The following is a 14,619-nucleotide window of genomic DNA, read 5'->3' as shown; positions in this document are numbered from 1 at the left end:
GATTGCAACGCACTTTGTGTATCAAATAATTATAATCATCAAATATTTCAAGTTGGTGTTTTACGTGAAAGCGAAAGTAAAATTTAAGTTACACAATAAATCGAATGACCTATCGGCCGAATCGGTGGAATGACAGCGCCCTTATGAAATGTTTCGAATTCCCAAATTCCCACCTGATCGTCAAGAGGTTGTGAAGTAATACTCTCACCACTACAATCTAGTTTTGTATATGGTTAGATGTAGTAGTGCATAAGCGAACACATAGTTATACTATCAATTAACCGAGACAACTTAGTTCAAAATAATATACTTCCAACAACTAAGTCATAGATTTGAAAGTCGTTTTACTTACTTCGACTTAGATATGTGGATAACGTCATTAACCTTCGAGTTTGATTTAAGGTCGACTAAACGAATAAGTACTTGATTATTAATTTGAAATTTCATCAAATTAGAACAGATGAGAAATAACGTATTGTGAAGAATTTCGAGTCTTAAAATCTTGAAACCAATATTCAAAATAAGTTCAAGTCATGTAGGTGATCAATATTCATATATCTTTTAAACTTACTTGGCTAGTCATTTCACTGAATAATATTCCTTTCCCCGACACTGCCTTAACTAAATTCCTTTGTCTAACGAAACATTTAGCCAAATCTCGAAATATATTTAGGTCATACGTCACTTTGTTTTGTCAGTTGGATCTATACTAGTTGCTTGATTTAATAATCTATGTTTAGTACTGTTATGGCCTTTGGTCTGATTCGGTTATAACAAATGATTTCCAAGGTTTTCCCCAATGGTTATACAGTGGAATTCATACGTCCTTTAGGTTACTTCTGATTGCTATCTATTGACCTTCCCATTCGGCTACTTCTGATTGGTTCACCATATCAGCTGATGCGAACGGTGAAATGTAGACGGTAACCTTGGCTTAGTGAATAAATTGCATCCCGCAAAAAACCGCCCACCACGCGGCCTTGAAATAGCATGTAATATGTTTGCCTCGGAGTGAAATAAGATCTGTCTGGAATCCCCCAGTCTACTATGTACATTGGGCGATTCTCAAAATAAAATATACAAACAGCTATCTCCTGTTTCACATTTCAACTGTACAGAAATGTTTGTTAGTTATTCCCAGGATTTCAATCGACTATCCATACCAATACAGTGAAATAAAAAGGCACACTAAGAATGCATCTTATTTATTTAATTGAACACATAAACATTGGCACAACAAGGGACCAAATACACATGCGCCACACAATAACAATGAGGTCGTGAAGAGATAGATAATGTAAAGCGCGTATAATAAAAAAAAATAACAATGAACAGGAATTAGTGTATTGGAGTGAAATAATAATAATGGAAGAAGCAGCTCAATTAGGAAAAATGCGACCAGAAGGAATTCTTTCAGTTAAAGAAGTTACGTTTACTTTTATGAAGAAAGTTACTGGCTTCTATTCTGAGCCATAACGTCCTTAGCCACTGAGTTGTACCATCTCTAGGACCCTGACCAGGGAGTTGCAAAGGTCCAACAGCAGCCAGTTCTATACAGCTTTCTTTCATACCACGAAATCACGTCATACACTGATTGTCTCACAAACTTTTCCAACCAGTCCCAGTGTCGGAAAATAATGCACGACGTGGAGTTCTCTGGGACGACATTCGTAGTTTATGTGCAAGCTACTGAAGCTGGTGTTTGCAGATGGTGACATTAGTTGAACGATCGTCAGTATGTCCGAGCACACGATACCGAAACTCTGCACTACTAACATGGCGTCGCCACTGGATATCAGACAACGATGATCAAACATAGAGAGTCGCCTAATATCCTCAACTCGGAGAGGCCAAGTTTCACAAGCATAGAGCAAAGCTTCTTTCATCGGCACGTTGTAGATCCGACCTTTTACAGCCAGACTAACACCACGAAGGTGCCATAGATGACCCAGATTGGCATAAGGCGCTCTGGCTTTCACTGTACGTGAATTGATCTCATCACTTACTCACAAAGCTAACCAGATACACAAACTTCTCAACTACTTTCATCTACTCACTACCCAAAGTGAGTGCGGGGTCAGGGTCCTACTAGTTTCGTAAAAGTACTTTGCACTTTGAGGGTGCAAAACACATGCCATACGCGTGGTCACTGATTGGGCATCATCGCACAGTACGACGATATTACCCTCACATTCAAGGTCAGGAATTCTTTCTCCAGGCAACAGATTCACACCACTATTACCTATATCCATCAGAGTTGTTTTCAGAATGTCATCGACAACAAAATTGAAGAGGAAAGGTGAAATTGGGTAACAAAGCGGTTACTGGTGTAAGAATCTGTCAATCTCAGTCGCAGAAGTAAGATAAATACTTCAGTTTAATGAAGATGTGTTCATTAGATCTCACTCAGTGCTCATCAGTGCATTGAGGGAACACATGCTCAAATAATCAAATCCGGACTCGCACTCAAAAATTATCGATATATTTAACGAGGTAACTGACACATCTCCTGATGCAATAAGGAACAGTTTTGTGATTGAAGAAGAGGCCAACAAATTCTTCAGCAAGGTTGACTCTGGGCAATGTTCAAATGTTCATTTATCGAATTCCTCCCATTCTAATCATCCAGTCACGTCAAGTGAAATTCAAAATCATTGTGAGACAAATGTTTCGAATGAATCAAATTTTGACCAAATTTCTAGTGATGTCATATCAGATGCCATCTTAATGGTTCATTAGTTCCTAATGAAGTCTTTAATGAGTCTGAGAAAAATATTTCAAATGAATCAAATTCTGAGGACATCATAACAAATGTCGCTTGTTCTCACAATGTATTTGTTTCTAGTGAGCACCGCAGTCAATACGAAGCACAAATTCTCAATGGGTTCAAATCTAATTATAATCCTGATGGTCCCATATTCTCACAACTCATCCACTCCTAGTAGACGTGGGAAATGTTTCGAATAAATTGCAGCCTGATCACATTTCAGATGTTATTGTAGTAGACGTTAGATGCTCTCATACCTCAAATATCTCTACCCAATGCTATGATGAATCGATTGATATAACAATTGTTTGCGGAGCAGTCGCAAAAGCAGTGATCAAAAGTAATGTCGTTCATACAGTGGGGAAATCTAAATTTAGTCCCCAAGTCTGACAGTTCGGAGTTCGGGGTAAGGCTCCATGCTTGTGACAGTACAAATGAAGATTTATTTAGGATAAAAGCGGCTGAATCAGATAGTGGCTCAAAAGTTCATGCTCACATCAGAAAGCTTACGTCAAATGAGTATAAAATGCGTGTGAATTTCATCTCCCCAAAAATGTTAAATATGATCAATTTGCATAAAGCACTCAATATTTCTTGGAAAACTGTATGATGGACAGTCATCGAATTTCAGTATTCGTTATAATTACTTACAAATACCCAACAAATCTGATTATATTTATTTTGTTTATTCGGACAAAGTGAATGTCACATACAAAAGAGTAAATCCTGTTCCAAAAATTAGAAGTCAGTCCATCTTCAATATCCCTGTATGTAGAATGCAGCTACATACTGATCCTAATGAGTATGATGATGTGGAAACAAAGCGAGTCAATATGAATCACAAGCATTGTTACGGACAAGTCGAAATGTTAAATGTGCCCATTTGTATTGTGAATAGAATAATACCATCAAAAATTTTGTTATGAAAGGTGGAAAAATCACCATGCAGACGTGCAGAGATAACGAAAAGGCATCGTTTCTCACACAGACTTCTTCGCACTTTGATGACGCCTTTTAACCTAACAACACACACCCGGCTGCTAATGGCAATCCAATAGACTAGTGCCACCTTAGCTCTATTATTATTATTTATTTATTTAAACACATAAATATTGGTACAAGGAAGCACCAGATAAATATGCGCCTCACAAATCTCATTTGATTAGCTTTAGTGTCTGACGCGACACCAACGCCAGCAAAACGGGATAAAGATGCTACAAGTCTCTAAGTAATCGCACGTAAGACAAGCTTTTCAAAGCAACAGATGAAGAGCGAATTTGTAGTACTTCAATGGGATAATGCCTGAGTGGTTTTTTAGAGGGTCATTCATCAAGGCTTTGATCTGAAGGTCTAATCCACAAGGCAGTGGAGCGACGTTAGGAGATGCAGACCCAGGGTAACCGATGACAAACAATAGGTTCATACGCCATTTGATTATCTACAATGCATTTCAAGTGTTTGTCAGCTGTCTGATTGTTTTAGACAGGATATTTACAATCAATCATGTAATAGATTCAGCCTTTACTGAATGAATAAGCCCTACATATTAGTAAATAGAATTGCAAATTTGTTTGGTTGGAACTTTTGAAGAGTTCTGAAAAATCTATCAGCATAGGTTGTTCCAAACCAAAACATGGCATCAGTGCTTGAAGTCACTAACTTCTAGTCTGAGCCATGTTGGCAGATGCAGACTACCTGGTTGGGGTCCGCGTGACTATCGTAATAAATGGCTGGAGACTCTGGGTGACATGGCTCAGAATCGATCACAATGGCGTAGGTGTATACACTCTTTATCTTCCCTTAAACCTTGAGATTAAAATTGCTTCATAACTTTTTTCCTTCCTATACTATATCCTTATATACAACCTTTCTTTATATACTACCACCAGTAAATTAATTACTTCTATGAATCCGGTGTTCATCTTGTTGTGCTAACGAGGTGTGGCAACTTGGACCGATGCATATATGTGCCTGGTCCTACGTTGTCGCTGACTGACTGACTGATAGGTTGTTCCTTGAATGGTTTGGTGAAATAAAATATATCTGAACAAGAAATATTAATAATTTGTGGTCACTGGTTTGGAAATAAAACTCGTCATTTTAACGCGCATAGACAAAATTCCACGGAAGTGCGTTTTCATTGTAATCATTATTGAAAATTAAGTTTCTATATTATTTTAAGTTTGAAGCCCTGATTCAAGCCATTATTTATTGAGATTGTTGTAATGTTTGGACTATTATGATCTGTAACATTATAAAGTGAGCACTTGTAGTCGTAAATGTGCATAACCGTCAATTTCATATGGTGGAAGTGAAGGAACGCTTTAAATCTGCTTGTGTCTTTATAAAAGTAGAGTGCACATTTTTTTGACTTTTATGAAATGATTGAACTGAGGTCTACCAGATAAGGTATGCGAGAAAATTTTGCCGATTTTAGTGCACTCGTTATTATTGTCTATTGTAGTAACTATCTATAAGATTCGGAGGCTCGGTACTCAACGATTAAATTAAGTTTTCATCAAAAACACACTTGAGTCCATTATTTTGCATTTCTAGGAAGTATTTTTATTAGCTATAGTAATGATTTTATTCCCTTACGACGCTATCAAGATTTTTCTCCATCTTGTTTCATGAAAGGCAATGAATAGAGAAAATAACTGTTTTATACATTATCTCACAATAAAACAAACAGTAGTTTTAGGAGTAACATGAAGGTTCTGACTGCTTGTGTATTATTTCCAACGCATTACATAAAATAATGCCACTAACATACATTTATTCACGCACTACTGTTTTTTTCAACGTTTGAGACCTTTAATTTACAGACGGAATTCAACAAATCTTCAATATAATTTTCTCTTTCAACAGGATGACCGCGTGCGTATTCGAATTCTACATAACAGTGAAATTCGCTTCCCATAACAAAAGAACTTACCTCTAAGAGCATCTTTAGGATTCATATTCATAAAATCGGTAAGGTATCTTGAGTCTGATAGGTAGTATGGTAGCAAACATTACCTGCATATTAAGTAACCCGTTCGATTTACGCCATGTGTGCAGTGTACAGCAATTATGCCATCTAAAAACATAAAAATCAGAACATTTGTAACACTCGAATTTACGAAAATATATTCAAAAATATAGATGAGTAAGTAGTTGATTATTCATAACAGCTATGGAAAATGATAAGCAACGCCACCTTTAGCAGGAGTGATTTAAACTACATAAAATGATAGGAAAAACTGGTTTTCAAAGTACACTTAATTATTATGGAACGAATATGGGGCGAAATAATATCAAACTAGTCGATTAGAAAAGCTACAATATTAGAACTTCGCGAGGGAAACTGTCGGATCTCTTGAAATAAGTAATCGAGGGAATGTTCCAGATGCGCATCCACGAGAAGGATGAAAGATAGTCACTAAGGGACCTATGGATAGATGAGGAAGAACCAATCATGAAATATTCTTTCAATAAACTAAAACCCAACACTTTCAACAGGCAATTCAATTATCAGGAAAATTTTATTACCTTTATTGTTGACAAATGAAATGCGCCAGAATTATGCGAAACTCGAAACATTGACACCCGACGGCGAGACCATAATTTATGGTCTCACAAGCGTTACTCAAAGGTCAATGAATTATAGCCTCACCGAAAAATGATTGTCTTGCAATCATTATACACATACGGTGAATGAGGCGTTTCGAAAGGTTTGAGTGACCGACTTATTGTAGTATTTGTCAAAAGATAAGACGGCTAGGAATTGACAGGCACAACACAGAGAAACAAACCTTAGACGCTATTAATGCCGACAAGTAGAAAAATTTCGAGACAAGATACAGATATTTTCTGGTCGAAAAAAGGATAATGTAGGATACTGTGCAAGACTGCATCAAGCCGTCTTGAAAGTTGAAGGCAACATAAACCACGAGATAAACTGGGTTTACAACTAAATTCAAACACAGTGAGTTGTTGGAAATCTAATATATCACAGGAAAACAACAATGTGAATTTGTATAAAGAGATAACAGCAAACCTGGGGATTGTTCACGCTCCTTGTTAACCAGGTCGATGAACCTATAAAACATAGATTCTGAACTTGAAAAAAACTTGCTGCTCAACAGTTTTTGAGTTTGGGACTGCATGTCCTTCCACATATATCTTATGGTAACTTATGTTATTATCATGAAGGAACTGAGGAGGTAAATAACGAGGGAAGTTACCTTTGTAGAGTAATATTTTGTATAGGTCAGATCTATGACACATGTCAACTTCTGGTTGCATGATTGAACACAATCAATAAGGTCACTCAGTGTAAATCTGTATAATGTTTACTGCACCATATTCACTCTTACCTTAAATGAGGAGGGATATTGTAGGACTTTTCTGATGGTATGGGTAGTTTTATCGGAAGCAAACGCGTCCCTTTAACTGGGACACCCAGTGGGGTATAATCAAACCAACTAGAAAAGGATATAAAATTACCAAAAAATTTGTCGTTAAAAAATGAACAATTATAAAACAAAGTCTGGCAATTTGTATACTATAGAAAAGTCTGTTTACTTAAAATATCAGTAAGAGTTGTTCTAGAATTATTAGACGGACTTAGTTGTTGTTAAACAAAAAGATATTAAATACTATGGATTAGATGAAACTACCGATCGGGCGGGTAGCGCGGCATTTGATCTGGCACTTAGGTTAAGGTCATCCATCCGCCCAATACTGAGTCTCATACTTTTGTGAGATTCCTGTATGAACGAACAACAATTTGAAGACAACCGACATGAGCACATTTAACATTTCGACTTGTCCGTAACAATGCTTGTGATTCATATTGACTCGCTTTGTTTCCACATCATCATACTCATTAGGATCAGTATGTAGCTGCATTCTACATACAGGGATATTGAAGATGGACTGACTTCTAATTTTTGGAACAGGATTTACTCTTTTGTATGTGACATTCACTTTGTCCGAATAAACAAAATAAATATAATCAGATTTGTTGGGTATTTGTAAGTAATTATAACGAATACTGAAATTCGATGACTGTCCATCATACAGTTTTCCAAGAAATATTGAGTGCTTTATGCAAATTGATCATATTTAACATTTTTGGGGAGATGAAATTCACACGCATTTTATACTCATTTGACGTAAGCTTTCTGATGTGAGCATGAACTTTTGAGCCACTATCTGATTCAGCCGCTTTTATCCTAAATAAATCTTCATTTGTACTGTCACAAGCATGGAGCCTTACCCCGAACTCCGAACTGTCAGACTTGGGGACTAAATTTAGATTTCCCCACTGTATGAACGACATTACTTTTGATCACTGCTTTTGCGACTGCTCCGCAAACAATTGTTATATCAATCGATTCATCATAGCATTGGGTAGAGATATTTGAGGTATGAGAGCATCTAACGTCTACTACAATAACATCTGAAATGTGATCAGGCTGCAATTTATTCGAAACATTTCCCACGTCTACTAGGAGTGGATGAGTTGTGAGAATATGGGACCATCAGGATTATAATTAGATTTGAACCCATTGAGAATTTGTGCTTCGTATTGACTGCGGTGCTCACTAGAAACAAATACATTGTGAGAACAAGCGACATTTGTTATGATGTCCTCAGAATTTGATTCATTTGAAATATTTTTCTCAGACTCATTAAAGACTTCATTAGGAACTAATGAACCATTAAGATGGCATCTGATATGACATCACTAGAAATTTGGTCAAAATTTGATTCATTCGAAACATTTGTCTCACAATGATTTTGAATTTCACTCGACGTGACTGGATGATTAGAATGGGAGGAATTCGATAAATGAACATTTGAACATTGCCCAGAGTCAACCTTGCTGAAGAATTTGTTGGCCTCTTCTTCAATCACAAAACTGTTCCTTATTGCATCAGGAGATGTGTCAGTTACCTCGTTAAATATATCGATAATTTTTGAGTGCGAGTCCGGATTTGATTATTTGAGCATGTGTTCCCTCAATGCACTGATGAGCACTGAGTGAGATCTAATGAACACATCTTCATTAAACTGAAGTATTTATCTTACTTCTGCGACTGAGATTGACAGATTCTTACACCAGTAACCGCTTTGTTACCCAATTTCACCTTTCCTCTTCAATTTTGTTGTCGATGACATTCTGAAAACAACTCTGATGGATATAGGTAATAGTGGTGTGAATCTGTTGCCTGGAGAAAGAATTCCTGACCTTGAATGTGAGGGTAATATCGTCGTACTGTGCGATGATGCCCAATCAGTGACCACGCGTATGGCATGTGTTTTGCACCCTCAAAGTGCAAAGTACTTTTACGAAACTAGTAGGACCCTGACCCCGCACTCACTTTGGGTAGTGAGTAGATGAAAGTAGTTGAGAAGTTTGTGTATCTGGTTAGCTTTGTGAGTAAGTGATGAGATCAATTCACGTACAGTGAAAGCCAGAGCGCCTTATGCCAATCTGGGTCATCTATGGCACCTTCGTGGTGTTAGTCTGGCTGTAAAAGGTCGGATCTACAACGTGCCGATGAAAGAAGCTTTGCTCTATGCTTGTGAAACTTGGCCTCTCCGAGTTGAGGATATTAGGCGACTCTCTATGTTTGATCATCGTTGTCTGATATCCAGTGGCGACGCCATGTTAGTAGTGCAGAGTTTCGGTATCGTGTGCTCGGACATACTGACGATCGTTCAACTAATGTCACCATCTGCAAACACCAGCTTCAGTAGCTTGCACATAAACTACGAATGTCGTCCCAGAGAACTCCACGTCGTGCATTATTTTCCGACACTGGGACTGGTTGGAAAAGTTTGTGAGACAATCAGTGTATGACGTGATTTCGTGGTATGAAAGAAAGCTGTATAGAACTGGCTGCTGTTGGACCTTTGCAACTCCCTGGTCAGGGTCCTAGAGATGGTACAACTCAGTGGCTAAGGACGTTATGGCTCAGAATAGAAGCCAGTAACTTTCTTCATAAAAGTAAACGTAACTTCTTTAACTGAAAGAATTCCTTCTGGTCGCATTTTTCCTAATTGAGCTGCTTCTTCCATTATTATTATTTCACTCCAATACACTAATTCCTGTTCATTGTTATTTTTTTTTATTATACGCGCTTTACATTATCTATCTCTTCACGACCTCATTGTTATTGTGTGGCGCATGTGTATTTGGTCCCTTGTTGTGCCAATGTTTATGTGTTCAATTAAATAAATAAGATGCATTCTTAGTGTGCCTTTTTATTTCACTGTATTGGTATGGATAGTCGATTGAAATCCTGGGAATAACTAACAAACATTTCTGTACAGTTGAAATGTGAAACAGGAGATAGCTGTTTGTATATTTTATTTTGAGAATCGCCCAATGTACATAGTAGACTGGGGGATTCCAGACAGATCTTATTTCACTCCGAGGCAAACATATTACATGCTATTTCAAGGCCGCGTGGTGGGCGGTTTTTTGCGGGATGCAATTTATTCACTAAGCCAAGGTTACCGTCTACATTTCACCGTTCGCATCAGCTGATATGGTGAACCAATCAGAAGTAGCCGAATGGGAAGGTCAATAGATAGCAATCAGAAGTAACCTAAAGGACGTATGAATTCCACTGTATAACCATTGGGGAAAACCTTGGAAATCATTTGTTATAACCGAATCAGACCAAAGGCCATAACAGTACTAAACATAGATTATTAAATCAAGCAACTAGTATAGATCCAACTGACAAAACAAAGTGACGTATGACCTAAATATATTTCGAGATTTGGCTAAATGTTTCGTTAGACAAAGGAATTTAGTTAAGGCAGTGTCGGGGAAAGGAATATTATTCAGTGAAATGACTAGCCAAGTAAGTTTAAAAGATATATGAATATTGATCACCTACATGACTTGAACTTATTTTGAATATTGGTTTCAAGATTTTAAGACTCGAAATTCTTCACAATACGTTATTTCTCATCTGTTCTAATTTGATGAAATTTCAAATTAATAATCAAGTACTTATTCGTTTAGTCGACCTTAAATCAAACTCGAAGGTTAATGACGTTATCCACATATCTAAGTCGAAGTAAGTAAAACGACTTTCAAATCTATGACTTAGTTGTTGGAAGTATATTATTTTGAACTAAGTTGTCTCGGTTAATTGATAGTATAACTATGTGTTCGCTTATGCACTACTACATCTAACCATATACAAAACTAGATTGTAGTGGTGAGAGTATTACTTCACAACCTCTTGACGATCAGGTGGGAATTTGGGAATTCGAAACATTTCATAAGGGCGCTGTCATTCCACCGATTCGGCCGATAGGTCATTCGATTTATTGTGTAACTTAAATTTTACTTTCGCTTTCACGTAAAACACCAACTTGAAATATTTGATGATTATAATTATTTGATACACAAAGTGCGTTGCAATCAATTTATGGGATCTGATGGGTGTCATAACTTATCTAACCATTTCTCTACACTTTAGGAGAAATATAAAATATTCCTTAGGAGGTCTTCAGTTGTTATAATGTGTTTCATGCCATCCTACATGCGGCCTATCATTTGTTTAATTTTGTTCAACACTGATTGATACTATCCCGGTACGATGTCACCAGCTGTTTAGTTCCTAACCTTCCAAAGTACTTTCTGGTTTTGGTTCCACATCTCTATTACGGTCATTAAATATCGTAATTATGATCAGCAAATAAAGGATTGAAGCTAATTATTTCAGGCAATAACTTCGTAGTCCTTTTGTTGTGCTATGTACATGTCTACGATAGCTTCCGAAATTGATAAGGACCTAACGTAGTATAGAGTAATTTTGATCTTATAGTTTGAGGAAAGACAGAGAGTGTACATACCCACGTTAGTGTGATCGATCATGAGCCATGACACACACAGTCTCCAGCCATTGGTTACGATAGTCACGCGGACCCCAACCAAGTAGTCCGCACCTACCAACATTGCTCAGACTAGAAGTTAGTGACTTCAAGCACTGATGCCACGTTTTGGTTTGACCGCCCCTAACTCTCTTCCAATCATCCCCAACACTAGTCAGCATAGCGCGTCGTGGTAATCGGTGTTCAGGCATACGTAACACGTGGCCCAACCATCTCAGTCGATGAAAATTTATCACCTCATCAACTGATTTACCATCATTCCCTAATACCCTGTGTCTAACCCCACTATTACTTACCTGGTGATCCCAGCAGATGCGAGCAATATTTCCAAGGCATCTGTGGTCAAATACTAGTAACTTACGAGTATCTTCTGCTCTTAATGGTCATGTTTCACAGCCGTAAAATAGAACAGAGCGAACTGATGCGCAGTATACTCATCCCTTAGTTGATAGACGGATATCTTGTCTTCGCCATAGATGACGTAAGTTGGCGAAAGATAAACGAGCTTTTTGAATCCATGCAGAGATTTCGTCAGACACCAACCCATTAGGGCTGATCAGACTTCCAAGATAAGTGAAGTTGTCCACGCGTTCGACTACTTCACTCCCTATCCTTAGTTCGGGTGTTGACGCAGGCCAGTCCTGGAGTAACAATTTACATTTAGATGGGGAGAAACGCATCCCAAACATCCTGGCATTATTACTGAGTTCCAACAGAAGACTCTGCATTTTGTTAGCGTCTTCACCAAACAGGACTATGTCATCTGCGTATTCTAAGTCGCTTAGTGGTCCCCCTGGTAGGAGATCAATTCCTGTAAATTCAGTCGACGAGTGTTATTTCCAGCAACAGGTCTATAATGAAGTTAAACAAAAACGGGGATAGTGGACAGCCTTGACGTACACCACATAAGGTTGTAAAATCACATGACAGTTCGCCATAAGCTCTCACTCGACTGATAGTGTTCGAGTAAAGAGCCGTCACAAGGTTTATGTACTTCTCAGGTACACCTTTCAATGATAGACATTGCCACAGAACCTCTCGGTCTACAGAGTCAAATGCTGCTTTCAAGTCAAGAAAAACTATCATTGTCGGAGGCCGATAAGCATGTCTGTGCTCTAAAACTTGACGAATGGTGAATATGTGGTCGATGTAGCCACGACCAGGTCTGAAGCCACCCTGATTTTCTCGTGTTTGCAGTTCACGAGTCTTAGTTAGGCACCTGATAATTATTGAGGCTAGTATTTTAGATACTATGTTAGTCAGACTAATCCCTCTATGGTTATCGCAGGATGATTTTGACCCCTTCTTATATATTGGGACAATCAGTGATTATGACCAGTCGGATGGGATTACATCCGTCTCCCAGATTTTAGCCAGAATATTAGTCAACCTAATCGCTAAAATTGGACCACCATATTTAAAGACCTCTGGAGCCAATCCATCTGGTCCAGCTGCTCTTCCTCGTTTCAGATTACTTATAGCCTTTTGAACCTCAAGTAAGGTCGGGGGGCCTACTTCAATGTTCCATTCAAGTTTTCTGGGAATAGTGGGTAGTTGTGCAGTAGCTGAAGGCCAGCTAAACTGCTCCTTTAAGTGTTCCACCCATCGTTCTAAACGTTTGGGTTGAGAGCAGATAAGGGTTCCGTCTTTTTCCGAGATTGTCTCACTTACACTTGACTTCTTAATTCCAGTTTCTTTTATTAGTCTGAATAGTTGCCTGGTGTTGCCTACAGCCGCTGCCTTTTCCATCTCTTTTGCTTTCGTTGCCCACCACTGCTCACGATCGTTCCTTAGACTTTTAGTTAACCTAGATCTAATTTGTTTACGTTCTTCGTCATGTTCAGAGCCTGATGGGATGAGTTTACGCGAATCCATCAGTGAAATAGACTTAAAAGAAATCCATTGGTTTTTTGGAGCCCTATGGTTTGAATGACTAATAGATGTTACTGCTGTTTTCACAGCTGTTCGTATGTCTTTCCAAGCAGTATCTGGTTCAGTCTTGTTTACAGAACTGCCTAGATGTGAACTCAGTTGTTTCTGGAATTCGCATTTGGCTTTCTCGTCCTCCAGTTCAATCCTAATGGGTCTTCTTAGTGTACTTTTCCTGCGTCCATCGAGGTGCAGACAAATGCATGCTCGTATTAAAGCGTGACCAGAGTCTAAACAAGTATTCCAATACGAGCGACAATCTTCTATTGAGCCTCTCCAACGATGACTGATGACAATATGGTCTATTTGAGTCCATCGTTGGTTTGGTGCAGGTGGTCGCCATGTTAGACGATGTCTCTCCTTATGCTTAAAATTAGTGCTTGCCAAAAATAAACGATTGTCTGAGCATAGTTGCAACAGACGATCACCATTATCGGTTCGTTGAGCCGGAATACTAAAACACCCACCTAAATATCTTTCTGTTTGATTTAAGCTGCCTACCTGGACATTAAAGTCACCCGCTACGACTACTATGTCTGAGCGCTTAGCTTTCTGAAGAAGCTCAGAGAGCTTTCTGTAAAAGTCATCTTTCACCTCATCATGGCTGCAGTCAGTGGGAGCGTAGGCAGAAACGACGAAAAGGCAACGACGTGTGTCCCTATCCTTCCGAGTTCTTACGGAGCCATTTAGCCGGACAGCACACAGGCGACTGTTAACGGGGATCCATTCTAGTAGTGCCTGTTCTGCCCTTGTACTGAGTGCTATGCCTACACCTGCAAGTTCACGAGAAATAGCCAACGGATCGCCAGATACACGGAGGGTGTATTTCGTTGGCTGTCCATTTTGGCGAGGCGAGGTCAAGTAAATGCCCACACTGGGATCCTGTATGCGTGTTTCGGAGACACAGCATACATCAATGGTACGAGATTCCAGGGTTTTAGCCAAGGAGGCCTGTTGACCGATTTGGCATAGGGTACGTACGTTGAAGGCTCCAATGTGTAGTTTGGAGCGAGGTT

General features: G+C 38.6%; 1 protein-coding gene across 1 annotated transcript; it reads right to left on the bottom strand.

Annotated features, from left to right (window-relative positions):
- Positions 1-5,546: 5,546 nt before the first annotated feature.
- On the bottom strand, positions 5,547-7,451 carry Smp_196350 (putative mrna-capping enzyme; the record flags this gene model as incomplete). The annotated part of the gene is made up of 8 exons (XM_018794402.1): positions 5,547-5,659; positions 5,703-5,749; positions 5,786-5,846; positions 6,807-6,847; positions 6,870-6,964; positions 6,994-7,090; positions 7,126-7,233; positions 7,429-7,451. 8 exons carry the CDS (start codon positions 7,449-7,451, stop codon positions 5,547-5,549), a joined length of 585 nt encoding a protein of 194 aa, XP_018648818.1.
- Between the last annotated feature and the right edge of the window lie 7,168 nt (positions 7,452-14,619).

Source organism: Schistosoma mansoni, chromosome 1 (assembly GCF_000237925.1).
Source record: "Schistosoma mansoni strain Puerto Rico chromosome 1, complete genome".
NCBI classification, from domain to species: Eukaryota; Metazoa; Platyhelminthes; class Trematoda; order Strigeidida; family Schistosomatidae; genus Schistosoma; species Schistosoma mansoni.
Note: the sequence above shows the minus strand (reverse complement) of the source record. Positions and strands in the feature narration are given on the sequence as shown.